The following is a 17,958-nucleotide window of genomic DNA, read 5'->3' as shown; positions in this document are numbered from 1 at the left end:
GAAATTTCCTCAAATTTCATAGAGTTGTATTCCAAAAGTTCAGTAATAAGAGGGTGCATAAAATTTCCTTCAAACGGAGGGATTGAGGCATGATTCTCCCCTGTATTAAATTCCGTGGTTCTGAACGGCGTAAAGTCAAGAATAGTTTACACAGGACAAGTGAACACTAAATGATGTATACTGTTTATTTCCAGCACTTGGCACCTTTAAATTCTACATCTTCAAGGGAGGTATAGAAGGTTTTAGACACACGTTTTCACCCTCCGGATGCCAACATAACAGTTGAAAGAGATTGGGAAGCACAACCATCTTGGAAGTCTTGGGCTCCTAGATGCTGAGTTGTCTCTCTACTTTAGGAGAGAGGTTCCCTAGCTGTAGTTCTTTAGGTAACACACTGCCAAGATGCAAATAACACAAGACGGAGACAGTGACTTCCCTACCTTACTGGGGCAAGGGACAACATTCTGAGAAGATTTGTGCTAGTTAACTGATAGCAGTAAAGGCCTAAGTTACACCCAGGGCTATGGAGAGAGCCAATCACTTTCACTTATTTCAATATACTCTTAACTGTTTGGGGTAGTTGAAGTTATGCATTTCAAGCAGTAGACTATCTAGTATTTATTGCACCATCTCAGCCAAAACCAGTCTCATAATTACATGAATTGTTATTCTCAGAAGTATTCGATTCTGCTAATAAACATTTAAATCATTTCAAAATAAATTGTTTGCACTTATTTTAGTTACTAATATGACTTTCCTAGAAATTATTCACCTGGGGAAACAAAGTCTTGTGTTAAGGGAAAAGCAACTTCTTTACAAAAAACAAAGATACTTTTTCAATACAGTTTATTAGAACTTAGATTATTCTCGTATAAACTGTGTATCACATGATGCTTATATTGAAAAGCAAGTCTTCATAAACTTATTTAACCGATAATATGATGTAAAAACTTTATTTTTAGGAACAATAGTTTCTTTTTGTTCTTTTTTTGTAATGCTGATAATTAAAAGAAAAATTGGATATGAAATGACATTTAAAAATTTATTTAAGTCATTAAGGCTGAAAGAAAAGTAGATTTAATCAGAAGATGAGAGATAGAAACTTTAAAAGGGTGTCTTAAGTACTTTTAAGGACTTAAACGTTTCACTTCTTATTGTGTCTAACAATATCCTTGTAGAACTTGAATCTTATATTTTAAAATAATGAGAATGAATAATTAGAACAAATCTTTGCCTAGAAATTATTAGAGTCAGGGTTTGGTAGTCATAATGGAGGAGAGAGAGAGAGAAGTAGTTTAATACTTTTCTAAGAGTTGAAATTAAAAAAAGAGGGGGTAAAAGAGGATGTGAGTATTGAGAGAGAGACATAATAGGAGCATCTGAGATGCAATTAACTGAGCAGAGCATGGAGAAAAATGAAAATGGAAAGACTTTAGATTAGGCGTTTCTCCCAGCAGCCATTTAAAGGGATCATCAGTTAGGGGTTAGTGGGGAGAAGGCGAGGTATATAAACCTAACTGTGGCTTTATGGGGATATTTACAAGTTTATTGTTCATAATTGGGGAGTACCTGAAATTGTTTCCTATTGGCAAAATTTCCATTAAATCAGATTTGCTCTTTCCCTTATGGGCGTTTTTGGATTTCTAACTCTTACATTGTCTAGGACTTTTTAATATTAAGTTCTTTGTTTTTATCATGTTTGTGCTTCTTGAGGCATCTTAGCATTTTCTACCAATTAGACAGATGAAGTTTATTTCAGATGAAACTTTGCATGTGTTTCCCTGTTAAATATATCTGTTTAGCTTGTTGCTCCTTTATTCTATTCTGCTTTTTGTCCTTTTTCTTTAGAGAGAGATTTTTTCCCAACTTTACCTTTTTATATACTACTGTCCTTTTTGTTGTATTCTATTGGGAATGATGCCTAGTAAAAAGTGTAATCACTGGAGTATATAATATACACTTTTTAAGTAGCCTCAGACATAAGCAGCTGTTAATTACCCTTGAGTAAAACACCTATGCTGAGAATCAGTCTTAGCTTCTTCTGCTATTCCGTCTAGCTAGATCTTGTATAGCTCATAGTGCTGTGCCATTAAGTTTGTCAGAGCTAGGCAGAAGTGAAGGCAAATATCTAAGAAACTTGAGTCTGTTTCTTTCATCCCCTCCAAAACCAAGTGAACATTAACTTATTTCTGAATTATTTGAAACCAATTAAACCTACTTTATTTGTATATGGCAGGCACTTAATAACAATTTGAATTGAAAGATCTTCAAGAATCGTGCACAAGTAGTGTGGGTATGTATCATAAACCTGTGCTGCTGTGTTCTTGTTAAGCCGTGTATGCCTACAGTCTACCTTGACAGTACTTATGGTTACAGTTTCTGTTGAGACAGAATTTTTAAAAAAATGGAATGGAACTTCAGAAAAACTGTGTCACTTTAGTTTGCTCTCAGCCTTTCTGTGCCTCTTCTGCCTCTTCAGGCTCCCAGCTTTATAATAAAGGACTACTCTCCCTGGAAACAAGTTTGGTGTACTGTATCTTCAGATCAGCTTTTATTATGTTGCTGATTCATTCATGAAACAATATTGAGCACATACCATAATGTTGAACAACTAACTACATGGTAGTTACTGAGGATACAAAGATGAAGAAGGCATAGTTGTCCTTGCCCTCCAGGAATCTGCCATCTAGTTGGGTTGATGGGGACATAAACAGATCATTGTAACAGAATGTCTAAACTCAGTGAGTATACTGATAGAGTTGTGCTTGGCATATTCCGCACACATAAAGGGAAGACTTCTAATCTTGTGAATCTGGTGTCTATGACTGCATTGTCCAGTGTAGCAGCCCCTACCTACGTTTGGCTGTTTACATTTAAATTTTAAATTGATTAAAATTAAATGAAGTTAAAAATTTAGTTCCTCGATCACACTGGCCACATTTTAATCACTCAGTAGCCACAGGTAGCTAGTGACTACTATATTGACAGCACAAATATAGAATATTTCCATAATTATAGAAAGTTCTGTAGAATGATATTGCCTAGGAATCAAGATTTTCAAAAAGAGATAACACGAGAGCTGAGGCTTAAAAGTTGAGTACTGGTTAGCCAGGAAAGGTTTGGATAAAGATGTTATAAAATTTGCCATGTAGAAATAGAGTAACCAATCATCCCAATTTATCTGGGACTGAGGAGTTTCTTGAGATCTGAGATTTTCAGAACTAAAACTGGAACAGTCTAGGGAAAACTGGGACAGTTGGTCACCCAAAGTAGAAAGGACTTTATGAACAAAGACAGTGAATCAATAGAAAAGCATCATAAATAAAGGAACTTAAAGTTGTTTGGTGTTGCAGGGACATAAAAATTCATGGGAGTGGTCGGAGATGAAGCTGCAGAAGTAAGCAGGGACCAGATATAGGACTTAAGTGATGTTGGAACATCATCTTTTAGGAATTTTAAGCTGGGGAGTATCATAATATTGGTCAGTTGTTTTTTTGAGGAAGATTAGCCCTGAGCTAACTACTGCCAATCCTCCTCTTTTTGCTGAGGAAGACTGGCCCTAAGCTAACATCGTGCCCATCTTCCTCTGCTTTATATGTGGGACACCTACCACAGCATGGCTTTTGCCAAGCAGTGCCATGTCCACACCCAGGATCCGAACCAGTGAACCCTGGGCAACCAAGAAGCAGAACGTGCAAACTCAACCGCTGCGCCACTGGGCCGGTCCCCAGTTTTGCTTTTTAGGTATCTCTGACAGGCAGCTATGTGGAAAATGGATTTGAGAGAACAAGTTTGGAGGCAGTGAGACCTGTTAGGAGATTTGAGATAACACAGATGAGAGGTGTCAGATCCTAACTAAGGAAATGGTAGTAAGGAGGAGGAGAGGTGTTGGATTTCGTAAGTATTCATGAGGTATAATTAATAGGACTTGCTGTTTGATTGGATGAAAGAATAGGGAATTAAGTATATGCTGACGTGTCTAGCATAGATGATTTTCTATACCTTTCTTTTCATTTCTTAGTGGGAGTCCTTTCCCCTCTAGTTGTTTTATGCCTGTTTACCTTCTAGTCATCTCTTACCCCAATCCTCCACCCTCCAATTTAAGAAAGTCTTGTTATATTGTAAGAGGACTGCACAGGTAGAAAAGAATCTCTAGCCCCTGAGATAGACCATAGGTCCATTCCTTTTTGTTCATTTTCTTCCACATGTCTTCAGCATCCCCATTCTCTCCTGCCTGTGTCCTTTCCTCCTAGGGAGAACAAACTAAATAGGAAGAGTTCAAGGCGAGGGATCATATATTCATCCTGCCATGTACTGTTTGGAAACTGCAGTCCAGTCTGCACGCCAGGCTTCCTGTAGGCCTACTCTTGTTCCTTTTCTTTACCTGCCTGATTTTGCCAGCCCACATACCAGTTTAATATATTTAATATATTCCAAAGGTATATTTTTTATTTTAGAGGATATTGTATTTTTATTTCATAATCTTCCTATGAGGGTGGGGATTTTTGTATGTTTTGTTCTTTCACTTACCCCTAGTTCTCAGAAGAGTGCCTGGCACATAGTAGATAACCAGTAAGTATTTGTTGAATAAATTAATCTTGGTGATAAAATACATGATCAAAGAAAACAGTAGCATAGTATATATAGAGATCATTGGGTTGGGAGTTGGGAAACTTGGGTTCCAGTCCTGGCTTTGCCATAAAATATTTATGTGGTCTCTGACAAGCCACTTCCCCTTTGCTGGGCCTCAGCTTCATAGGTGCACCAATGAAGTCCCTTATGTTGGTGAAATACAGTAAATAGGGCTTTAATAGACAGTTGAGGCTTCTTAAGCAATTTGAGTTCTGTTTGTATAACAGTTTTCTTGAAATATTTGCCAAATTTCCCAGCTTTCAAAGTGACAACTATAAAATTATGCTTGTTTTTAGATTGATTAGTCTGTAATATGAAAGAACCTGAATTTTAAATTCATCTTAATTGACTTTTAATTTTTAGACTGTGTGCTCTCTTAAAGAAACTGAAACCTAAGTGTAATCATTACATTTACACCTATGAATCAACTGATTGACAATTCCCATCGATGTAATATAAGAGTATATCTTAATGTATAGAGTTAAGACAATACCAGAGGTAATTTTTTTTTAAGTTAAAGTTTAAAGATTTTTATTTATTTAAATTGAAATATTTTGGTGCTCTGCTGCATGTGAATTTTCTGTTAGTACGTGTGTGCAATATGTCAGGTAATCAGCTTGTCTTAAGTGATATCGAGACAGGATGCTGTTATAGTCAACAATCAGTGACAGTTTAACATCTGCTTTGTACTTGGCACTGTGTGTATTAACCATTTTGTTAATTCTTTTCAGAGAGGCAAGAAGAGAAACTGAAGAATAACAACAGAGATCTATCAATGGTGAGAGTCCTAAATATAGCTTTGTGATAAACCACGTAATATTTTTAGCAAAAGATCCTGATTTGCATAAAGTAGATTACACTTACCTTTTCAGAAATTTTTAGTTTATGCAGGCTATAAATAATATCATGAATGTTCCTGGACCAGATGGAAGTGAAAATATGCTACTAGGCTTAAACTTCCTTTTAGTAATATGAATAGCTTTTTTAGGCTGTCTCGGAGGTCGTAATTTGTCCTTTTCACATAGCTCTTGATTAGCTTCTCCTTTATGTTGATTTTCTTTTCTTCCTTATGTTAAGCCTGAATCTTTGGTTTTATAGTGACCTGGGTAATCCCAATATAGAAGTTGGAGCGTTATGGATGACCTTTATTGTTGCATTTTTTTCTTTAAGAGGCCTTTTGTTCTGAGTGTCAGGCACACCATAAAGTGTAAGGAAAAGTGATTTCATTACCCATTTACTCATTATTTATAAAGAGTAGAGTTTGTTCAAGAATGTCTTTCTAAGGCATAGATAGGCTACTTATAAGGCTTGACTAATTTTTCTACTTAATTTCTGTATATTTCACAAGACACCTGAACTGTGCAACCATTGTCTTTTGCTTACCAAGAGACCTTTGCTGTATTTCTTTATCTCCTATTTCTTGAAAGTCTTATTAAGTAAGAAAGATTATGGGGCTGGCCTGGTGGCACAGTGGTTAAGTGCGCATGTTCTGCTTCTCAGCGGCCCAGGGTTCCCCGGTTCAGATCCCCGGTGCGGACATGGCATTGCTTGGCAAAAGCCACACTGTGGTAGGCGTCCCACATATAAAGTAGAGGAAGATGGACATGGATGTTAGCTCAGGGCCAGTCTTCCTCAGCAAAAAGAGGAAGATTGGCAGTAGTTAGCTCAGGGCTGATCTTCCTCAAAAAAAAAAAAGGGGGCCAGCAGTTAAGTTCGCATGTTCTGCTTCTCGGTGGCCCGGGGTTTGCCGGTTTGGATCCCCGGTAAGGACATGGCACCTCTTGGCACGCCATGCTGTGGTAGGTGTTCCACATAGAAAGTTGAGGAAGATGGGCATGGATGTTAGCTCAGGGCCAGTCTTCCTCAGCAAAAAGAGGAGGATTGGCAGTAGTTAGCTCAGGGTTAATCTTCCTCAAAAAAACAAAAAAAAGAAAGATTGTAATTTAGAAGTGCCTTTTTTAAAAAATAGCTTTTCTTTTCTGTTGATACAATTATTACATATTCACTGTAGCAAATTTGGAAACTATAGAAAGAAGAGAAGATAAAAATTGGCCTAAATCTATTATCCAGATATGACATCTGTTAATCTTATATCTTTATAATCTTTTGTTTATTTACACTTTTATGGCCTATGTAATTAAGAAAGAAGTTAGCTGCAAGTAACAGAACACCTAACTAACAATGGCTTAAACAGATAAAGTTTTTTTCCCTTGCTAAAGAAGTCCAGAGGTTAGTAGTCCAGGGCTGGTGTGTGAGCTCAGTAATGTCATCAAGGTTTTAGGTTAGTCATCCTTAGTTTAAGGTTTTTGGTTGTTTGATGACACTACCTTCAGGCAAGAAGAGTGGGCAGTATAGCCAAGTTTGTCCCTCTTGGAAGTCCATTCAGTACTTAGACTTATAAGTCATTGGCCAGAATTGGGTTACATGGCCACCCCAATACTATTCATCAGAAGGTGGCAAGAGAAGTGGGCTTGGAGGTCGAGGGTGGCTTAGCCAAGAAACAGCTTTTTGCTAAGGAGCGCCTGTTAAAAATGACATGAAACCAAAACTTTTGGGGTGTGTGTTAGTGGTGGTTTTTCTTTAGTGTGAAATGACAATTTGTTGGTCTCCTTACAGGTTCGGATGAAATCCATGTTTGCAATTGGCTTTTGTTTTACTGCCTTAATGGGAATGTTCAATTCCATGTGAGTATCCTTTTATATGGTTTTGCCTAAGTATTGCTCTATGTGAGTGTATATGTGGTCAATTAACTTTTTTGGTAATATTTTATTTTGATATTTCAAATTTACAGAAAAGTTACAAGAATAGTATGTCCATTATCCAGATTCACAATTGTTAACAGTTTGCCCCATTTGCTTTCTCTTTTTCTGAGTCTCTCCATATCATATAAGTACTTGTACCTACATAATTTATGTATTTTTCTCAATCATTTGAAAGTCTACTGTGGGCTTTATGCCCCTTTACCTATAAATACTAAAATGTGTTATTTCCTTAGAACATGGACATTCTTTTACATAACCTCAATCCAATTATCAAAATCAAGAAATTCAATTTTGAAAAAATATAATTATATAACTTTTTCACCCTCTTAATATTGAGGATATTTTTATGTACAAGGCAAAGACTAAGGTATTATGGGGCCTCTGAAAAGAATTTAATATGTCCCCTGTGTTTTTAAGTTGCTTACTAGCATTCTGCTTCAAAACGAAGGTAGTTATATAGAGATGTTTTGACTCTTAAAATAGAGTCTTAGCAGCTATAATCTTGTTTAATGATAAGGTAAGTTACTGTTGTCTAAACTAGCCTGTAACAGGCCTGAGTAATTGTGGAACTGCTTTTGACAGAAGCTGGGAAAATGTCCAGAGATGACAAACATTCCTTTATTCTTTGTCAAAGCTAACCTGAGCCATCCTACACGAATTAGGATTTCCCTCATTTCTTCTTTTCCTTCTCTTTCTCCTACTCTTCTTCCCCTGCTTCGTTTCTGTCTGTCTGCCTCTCCCTCTCTCTGAACCTCCCCTCTACCTCCAGTCAACTCTTCCCTCCCCACCTGTTCATTGCTTACTTTGTGCCAGGCATTGTGCTAGGTATTGGAATGTAACAAATAAGATGTGGCCTCTGCCCTTAGTAATATCAAGATTTTATAAAGAAAGTGACACGAAGAAAATACAGATAAATAAATGCATTGATGGGTGTTATAATAGAAATCTGTGTATATGAGGTACAATGGGGGAAAGAAGTGAGTGATTATTTTTACTTAGGTGAGGGACTGGAGGACATGTCCAAAATGGTTTTAACATAAAATTTCCACCTAACTAACGATTACTACAGGGACTTTTGGAGGATTAAATAACTTGCTCAAGTTTTCTAGACGTCTCATGATTTCTGTCTTATAATTTTAAACTCAATACTCTTTTTACTTCTACCATGACTTCTCTCATTTTTGGGGTACATATCACTATGAATTACCAGGCAAACCAAACACTGAAAGGTTTTATAATTAACTCGTAAGCTTCCTTGCTACAACTCAAATACTGAAGTATTCTTAAAATTGTCACATTCTGGACAGTATAGAGCTGTCTGAGTACTCCTCTTTACTTTTTTAGTTTGGTACTTAACTTCTACTTACTTTTCTCATACTTCTTATTTTTTAAATTATATTTTATAGGTTAGTCCTCTGTGTGTGTGTGTGTATGTGTGTGTGTGTGAGTGTGTGTGTGGCTGTTCTGATTGGCTTTGGCTTTATTGTGTGATTACTGTGACAGATTTGAGTCCTGCTTTGCCTAAAGTTCAGCATTTTATTTTATTACTTAGTCTTATGTACAAATGAGTTCTAATGAAATAGCCTAAGAAATAACTGGCTGTTTTTGGCAGTAGTAATTCTGCTTTATATTCATGTGATTCTCTTTCTTAATATTGTTTATGAACATATTAGGGTAAATAATCTTCTAATCTCCTCCAGCATACACACAACCACCCCCCCCCCCCACACACACACACAGTAGGTCTGAAAGGCTGCTCTAGTGGAAGAGTATCTGCTTCACATATAATTTTTCTCCCAATGTCATCTTTTTCCCCCAAGGTGGAACCTCCTTTATTATATTTTCTTCTCTAATTATTAAAGTAATACGTTCTCACTGGAAAATTCCAAAAATACTTAAATGTATAAAATGTAAAGTAAAAATCACTCTACTTTCCTCAAGTATAGTGCATATTCTTCAAGATTTGTACTTTTTCTATATGTATATGAACATTTAGATTTTTGTAAATATAAATCTTTATACACAATGACAGTTGTTTTGTAACCTGCTATATTTCCCTGCGATAATTTTTAAAATACAGTACATATAGCTCTAACATGTTCTTTTTTAATGTCTGTAAGTATTCCATTGAATGAATGTACCCTAATTTTTTAACCAATCTTCTATTAATCTTCGTATAGAATATTCACAGATAGTATGTACACCAGCGTATACTTGTTTTTTCCTCAGAGTATATCCAGAAGTATGGCTTGGGTAAAATTTTGATACAAATTGTTCTCTAGAACGGTGTCATTAGTTTATATTTTTATGTTATTGCCATCAGTACTTACGAGTGGTCTTCTCCATGTATTTGTCCTCACTAGTAATTATGTATCTTTAGTATTTGCCAGTCTAATAGTTGGAGACTATTTCTTTTTAAAATTTGCATTTCTTTGATTACTTGTGTGGTTTAGCATCTTTTCATACACTTATTATGTTTTTCCATTTCTAAATTTCTAATTAATGTCTTCCTTCTCCCTCCGTTTTTATTTTCTTATTTTCAAGAATTCTTTATCTGTTGAGGCTATTAAACTCTCTTTTTGGAAATATATGGAAAATATAAATTTTTATGTCAAATCTGTTAACATTTTTTCTTTTCTGTTATATAAACAATGCCTTCCTCATACCAGATTATAGATTTTTTTCTATTTTCTGCTTTTTATATTTAGATCATTTCATCTATAATTATTTTGGTGTTTAGTTTCCAATTTTATCAAGTTCTTAGCCATTGTCAATACCAGATAGTGAATAAACCGTATTTTCCCTGATGATTTGAAATGACCTGTTTATCATATGTCGGTAGCTTCCCAAAGTTTATGCAGTAAATCTCAACCGAGTGTGTATCAGAACCAAATATGGAGCTTTTAAGAATAGTTTTGTTATACTAGTAATACACAAAGGCTTCTAAAAAATTCAAACAATATAGAATACTAGAGAATAAAAAGTGAAAGTAAACCCAAATGGGTTGAAGACGTATGTTCACACAAAAACCTGCACACACATGTTTGTAGCAGCTTTATTCATAATTGCCAAAATTTGGAAGCAACTGAGATGTAAATGGATAAATAAACTGCGGTACATCCAGACAATAAAATGTTATTCAGTGCTAAAAGAAGTGGGCTATTGGGGCCGGCCAGGTGGCGCAGCAGTTAAGTTTGCACATTCCACTTCGGTGGCCCAGGTTCACCAGTTTGGATCCCAGGTGTGGACCTACGCACAGCTTGATAAGCCGTGCTGTGGCAGGCGTTCCACATATAAAGTAGAGGAAGATGGGCACGGATGTTAGCTCAGGGCCAGTCTTCCTCAGCCAGAAAAAGAGGAGGATTGGCAGCAGATGTTAGCTAAGGGCTAATCTTCCTAAAAAAAAAAAGGAAAAAAGAAGAATTGGGCTATTGGCCATGAAAAGACATTGAAGAACCTTAAATGCATATTACTGAGTGAAAGAAGCCAATCTGGAAAGGCTACATACTGTATCATTCAAACTAGGTAACATTCTGGAAAAGGCAAAACTGGAGAGAGAGTAAAAAGATCAGCGGTTGTCAGGGTTAGGGAGAGGGGTGAGGGAGAAGGGAATAAGCAGAGCACAAAGAATTTTTAGAGGTGTAAAACTATTCTGTATGATACTTCATGGTGATACATGTCATACATTTATTAAAACCCACAGAATGTACAACACCAAGTGTGAACCCTAATGTAAACCAGGGACTTCGGGTAATATTGATTTGTCAATGTAGGTTCGTCAGTTGTGATTGAAGTACCTCTCTGGTGGGGGATATTGATTGTTTAGGAGACTGTTTAGGAGTGTGGGGTGTATGAGAACTCTGTACTTTCAGTTCAATTTTGCTGTAACCCTAAAACTACTCTAAAATGTAAAATCTATTAAAAAAGAAAGAATGGACCTTAAGATGACAAGGGTTAAAATTCAGGCTTCTTTCCCATTTACTAAATGTATAACCTTCTACAAATTATTTAAAGCATAACCTAATTTCTCAGCTGTAAAATGGGAATCTTATTACCCAACAATTTTGATCAATTAAAGATGCATATAAAAAGAAAAAAAAGTGATAGTGACCTTTTGCCTTTCTCCAAACTCTAATATTCCTCTTTTTATAAAAAAAGAAACAAATGTTAATAGATAGTGTGTCCTTCTTCTAAGTTTTATTTTTTTTACCTAAACAGTTTCATACTCCATGTCTTGTTCTGCATCTTGCTTTTTACTTAACTTTGGGTTTAGAAATCTTTATCAGTACTTCCAGATCTCTTCCGTTGTTTTTAGCTGGTGTATAGTGTCCCATGGTATGGATTACCATATTTTATTTAACTGTTTTCCTATTGATGAATATATAGATTTCTTTTATTTATTTATTTTTTCCCACCATTCTGTAGCTTTAAAAAAGAACTCAGGGGCACAAGGGGAGTTGTTGCTCAATGGGTATAGAGTTTCATTTTTGCAAGATGAAAGTTCTAGAGATCTGTTGCACAACAAGGTGTGCGTATAGTTAACACTACTGTACTGTACACTTAAAAATGGTTAAAATTGAAAAGTTTGTGTTAGTTTTCTTTTTACCACAATTAAGAACGTAATATTAAGGCCCAGACCCCATGCTTAAAGATTCTGACTCTGTAAGATTAGGTTGTGGCCAAGGCTTCTGCTTTTTAATAAAACCCTCACAGTTCATTCTGATGCCCAAATCTATTTGAAAACCAGTGACCAATAGGAGTAAGTCTCAACTTTACCTGTTTTTGTCCTATCTATATTTTCTGGTTTATTTCTTGCTGAAAAGTCCTTTTTGACTCCAAGCCCAAGTTATTTCACACTTTTTTATCTGTGACACAAAATGTGTGTTTCTCCCCACACCTTGCAAATACTTGATTATCTTCCAAAACTCAAGTCAAAGGTTACTTCCTTATGAAACTTTTCCCAATTCTTCTTTTGCCAAACTTATGTCTGTCTCCCTCTAATACACTATAGATTCCTCATAGTACTTACATGTAATAGTTTTTATATCCTTAGGGTTCAGCACTTATACAGAAATTTATTGAGTAAATAAAAAATACTTGTAAACACACGACCCTCTTCCTTCTGTTGTGATATCTGTACTATTCTGAAGTAAGAATTTGATCAAGTTTAAACATGAATGAAAAAATTTAAAATGATAATTACTGATTTCTAAAATGCCAATGGTTCATTTATGAAAATACTAGTGAATCATTTGCAGTGAAACCAAAGTTTCAAACTATGAGAGTCTGAGTGTTATTGATGAAAATGTCTTCTAAAGACTCTTAAGTTGTAGTTTATTTATTTTAGCCCATGATAGCTCAGAGAGTCTTAAAGACAGGCTCATCCCAGAAATAAATATTGAGAGTCTGGATATTTCAGTGTTAACCTATTGACATTATTTGGAAAAAATAATGCAAAATTACATATATCCTTTTGACAGGTCAGTGATGTGAATCTAATTTTCAAAGACTATGATGTCCTTAATATAAGAGAGTGCTGACATTACCTTTAAGTAAGGAGAGGTCTTGACTTGTAAACTAAGTTGTGAAACATGGAAGTGAATCATCTTGGCTTATGTTCATTATTTATACTAGGAGGTAGTTAGGTCATCTTTTTAGAAGAATTTGCCAGCTCTTTGATACTTTTCTGTGGTTAAAACTAGACCTTGGCATATAATTTTGATTTGAATTCCTAGTTGGTTTAATTACTAAACAAAACTAATATATTTGATTATAATCATGGAATCACACAACCACAAAGTATAATATATCTCATGTATTTTTTTACCCCTTGAGTTAATAATTCTGATTTGCCTTTCTTTGATTTTCTCCCTCCAGTTTTTAATTTTCTGTGAATATTTTTTAAAAATATTTATTCAGTTCAAAAAGCTGTATGCCATTATTTGGTGCCTCACACTGTGTGGGAGGTAAAAGAAAATCGCCCAGTCTAAGCCTTCAAGCTGCCTTAGAATAGAATAGATATCTATATAGGAAGTATTGATTTACCAGTTAAAATTTTACTGTTCTTTTCTATATAGGGGCCATTCTAGAGATTTCTTAAAAAGGAGAGAGAGAAAGGGAGACATTCTGTAACAATAACACTGTACCCCAGCTATATTTTGCCTTTTTCTTGGGTTATAGAGCAGCCTGTCTTTGGACCTTGGAGAGGCTTATTTCTCTTTACAGTACTTTTGAGACTTACTTGGAACCCATTGTGTTCTCTGCCAGAGCAGCACTCCTCCTGATATTTGTGTGTCTTTCAGTGGTACTCAATTCTTGTCATCTGGAATTGAAATCCCACCCTCCTTTCTTCCTCTCAGCAGACATTTATAGTATATCCACTGTGTCCCACATTTAATGCTAGAGACTGAGTTATCTCTAATGCTATCAACACTCTGTTCCATCAGTAAACAGTTCCTGTTTACCTCTCTTTGTCTAGTCACCCAGCCAGCCTGCCTGCCTGGCTGCCTTGCCTCTCTTCCCACCTCTTCCCTCTCCTCTTGTCATCCATCCTAGCACCAGCTTCCATTCTAGTTTCAGCTTATTTCCTTTTTTCCCCTCTTCTATTGCTTCTTAACCTTGGGTATCACAGTAGCTTCCTAACAGCTCTCCCTCCTTCAGGCATCTCCTGTCACAACAACATGGTTAAGTTAACCAGCCTCAAAAGCATGTTATTCATTGCCTAATAACAATGTCTGCTACTGATTGACTAGTAACTGTGTGTTGGGCGCTACACTAAACGCTTTACATATGTTACTCTTTTAGTCTTAGCCTTCTGAGATAAGGATTATAATCTTTATTTTACTGATGAGGCTATGAGACTCCAAGTTACTTAACTTGCCCAAAGTCTGAAAGCTAGTAAATTTTCAGCTGGGATTTAACCCTTGTCTAACTCTAAAGTCCATACTTCTCATCGTGCCACTCTGACTACTGATTGAAGTCCAAACCCCTTAACTTGGCTTTCATGGCACTCCATGCTTTGGCCCAGCCTGTTTTTTAAACTTTATTTTGTATTGCTGTCTACGGGTTGTTCTGTTCTAACTGCACTGTTCACTGTTCCTGAGATACTTATTCTTTCAAATGAATTTTGGTATCACTCATTTGTCAAGTTCCTCTAAAATAAGTCCTTTCAAGTTTTGATTGAAATTTTACTAAATTTATACATTAATTTTGAAATATTAGACACCTTTATAATTTTTAATATTCCCATCTGGGAATATGATATTTCTGCTAGTCTATTTTACCTACTGTTTGTAGTTTCCTTTCAAATAAGTGTTGCATAGATCTTATATTTTCTAGCTCATTGCTACTGGTATATAAATAGGTTACCAAATTTTGTGATTTTGTTTTCTAAGTGATCATCTTCCCGAACTCTAAGAGGTTATAGTGGGTGTTTTTTGGTTTTTTTGGGTTTTTTTATTGAGTTCATAATAGTTTACATCAGTGTGAGATTTCGATTGTACATTATTTCTTGACTGCCACCACATAAGTGCTCCTCTTCACCCACTGTGCCCCCCTCCACCTGGTAACCACTGAACTGTTTTCATTGTCCCAGTGCTTATTTATATTCCACATATGAGGGAAATAATCTGGTGTTTGTCTTTCTCAGACTGGCTTATTTAGCTTAGCATAATTCCCTCTGGGTCCTTCCATGTTATTGCAAAAGGGATGAATTTGGCTTTTTTTCTGGCTGAGTAGTATTCCATTGTATATATATACTGCATCTTCTTTATCCAATCATCAGTCGATGGGTGCTTGGGTTGCTTCCATGTCTTGGCTATTGTGAATAGTGGTGCAATGAACATAGGGATGCATATGTTACTTTGGATTGTTGATTTCAAATTGTTTGGGTAGATACCCAGTAGTGGTATAGCTGGGTCATATGGTAGTTCTATCTTTAGTTTTTTGAGGACTCTCCATACAGTTTTCTATAGTGGTTGCACCAGTTGGCATTCCCACCAGCAGTGTGTGAAGGTTCCCTTCTCTCCACACCCTCTCCAACGTTTGTTATTTTTAGTCTTAGTGATTATAGCCATTTTAACAGGCGTAAGGTAGTATCTTAGTGTAGTTTTGATTTGCATTTCCCTGATGATTAGTGATGTTGAACATCTTTTCATGTGTTTATTGGCCATCTGTATATCTTCTTTGGAAAAATGTCTGTTCATCTCTTCTGCCCACTTTTTGATCAGGTTGTTTGCTTTCTTATTGTTCATTTGTGTGAGTTCCTTATATATGATGGAGATTAACCTCTTGTCAGATATATGATTTGCAAATATTTTCTCCCAGTTGGTGGATTGTCTCTTTGTTTTGATCCTAGTTTCTTTTGTGTTGCAGAAGCTCTTTAGCCTGATGAATTCCCACTTGTTTATTTTTTCTCTTGTTTCCCTTGTCTGAGAGGACATGGTGTTTGAAAAGATCCTTTTTCGTTAGATGTCAAAGAGTGTACTACCAATATTACTTTCCAGGAGTTTTATGGTTTCAGGATGTATCTTCAAGTCTTTGATCAATTTTGAGTTTATTTTTGTGTATGGTGTGAGATAGTGGTCTACCTTCATTCTTTTGCATATGCTGTCCAGTTTTCCCAACACCATTTATTGAAGAGACTATCTTTTCTCCATCGTATGTTCTTGGCACCTTTGTAGTGGGTTTTAAGTTGATTCTCTGGTTTTCTAGATAATCATGTGATGAGACAAATAATTTGTCTCATTCTTTCCAAATTTCCACCCTTCCTCCCTGTCTCCCTCCCTTCTTCTCCCACTTGCCTCTAGTTCTAACCTGAATTGAATTAGAACAATCAGAAGAGGGCTAAGTACTTAATATTGAAATACTAAAGATAATCTAATAAAGATGGGAACAAGATGAAGAGAATGCCTATATTGCTACTTTGATATTTATGAAATTTTTAGAGGACTGAGGTTTTCAAAAATATATACAAGAAAATATGAGGAACAGAATTACTTTCCTAGTCAGCAGAGCCCCCAAATGTTTTCTCTGCTGAGTTTTCGTAGCATTGTCACTTACATAAACCATCTAGCATTGAATGTCTTATGTATTTTCATTTATTTTTCAATTCTTAAAGCTCTCGAGTCAAGGGCCATTTTCTTAAAAGCATGTACCATATAATTAAGTACTCAGCAAATATTTGGTGATTAAGTTATTCGGCCGTAGACCAATATTGAAATGCCTGACTATTTATGCAGTTCATCAGTACAAGATGAAATGGTATTAGATGCTTTTTCTTATAGTATAGGTTTTCCAAGCTATAGAAATCGAAGAAATCAAATACACTATCTTCAGGAGGAAATGATTTGAAAAGCTTCGTTATAATCATTCTTCTTGTAAAAGGTTGCTGTTGGCAAAAAGGAAGGCTGTTCTTGTTCTTAAGTAGACTATTTTCTTCTTATTCAGAACACTGGCAATCAGCAGATTTTTGCTTGTTTTGTTTTACAGTACTGGTGGAGGTTCACATAATATAAGTGTTTTAGTATGTATTCTAGTGCTGTATTCATTTCTTTTTTTTTAAAGATTGGCACTTGAGCTAACAACTGTCTCCAATCTTTTTTTGGCTTTTTCCTCCTCAAATCCCCCAGAACATAGTTGTATATTTTAGTTGTGGGTCCTTCTAGTTGTGGCATGTGTAATGCTACCTCATCTTGGACTGTATCTGTTCCATCCCTTCTTCTCACAGCTTAACTCCACAGAAGGATAGTCAGAGTGGCATACCAGAGCAGCATGCTGTATAGGGCATATAACCAGAAAATATTGGAACAACTGCATTTAATACTTCTTATGAGTCAATGGAAGTATCTTCTCCTGGAAACATTACTACTTTTGTTTTGCTTTTGTTAGCGTAGTAGAAAAGAATGACAATGATTACTTCAAGCAGATCTTTAAATATTTTTGTCATATACAGGTAAAGTCACTTCATGATTGAGCACTTTTCCTGTATAAATATAAACTAGGAAGGCAATTGGAAGTAGTAAGTGGGTAATCATACATGTAGAAGATAGTTCATTCTATTCTGTATTCTTTGGAGTACAGTTGTGTAAGAAGCTCTTTAGAACCATAATAGTTTGAATATTTAGGAATTTTTTTCCCAAAGACAAAGATGGTATTGCTACCTCTCTTTTTCCTCTCTTTCCATAGAAACATTCTAAACACCAAGTGTTTTTCTAAGAGGGAATTTTCTACCCACTTTAACTGGAACCAAATACTTTATTTGGATAATTTATCACTGTCCATAATCACATTAATTTTTATAATTTTTATTGTTGTCTGATTATACAACTTATTCATAGAAAAGTATGAAAGAAGGTTATATCCCCAGCATCTCAATGTATATATACTGGTAGGTATTTTTTTCTAGCTTTTTTCTAAGCTTTTCTCTTTTAGAAATATTTCTCTTTTTTATTTTGGAAAAAAAGGAATTACTTTCAGACACAAAGTATGTTAAAAGTTATCTCAGTATACTGTATATACAATTTAATAATCTACTTTTTTCATTCACTACTATGTTTTCCATGAA

The 17,958-nt window shown here is 35.5% G+C and overlaps 1 protein-coding gene across 1 annotated transcript in view; it reads left to right on the top strand.

The window, feature by feature from the left end:
- The window catches only part of TMCO1 (transmembrane and coiled-coil domains 1), a 56,971-nt gene that overhangs the window by 18,141 nt on the left and 20,872 nt on the right, over positions 1-17,958 (top strand). The window contains exons 4-5 of the mRNA XM_046683649.1: positions 5,364-5,410; positions 7,249-7,316. Coding sequence (XP_046539605.1) covers positions 5,364-5,410; positions 7,249-7,316 — 115 coding nt within the window. The remainder of the gene's footprint in view (positions 1-5,363; positions 5,411-7,248; positions 7,317-17,958) is intronic.

The sequence above is a fragment of the Equus quagga genome, chromosome 13 (genome assembly GCF_021613505.1).
Source record: "Equus quagga isolate Etosha38 chromosome 13, UCLA_HA_Equagga_1.0, whole genome shotgun sequence".
In the NCBI taxonomy this organism is placed as follows: domain Eukaryota; kingdom Metazoa; phylum Chordata; class Mammalia; order Perissodactyla; family Equidae; genus Equus; species Equus quagga.
This window is presented reverse-complemented; position numbering and strand designations above follow the sequence as displayed.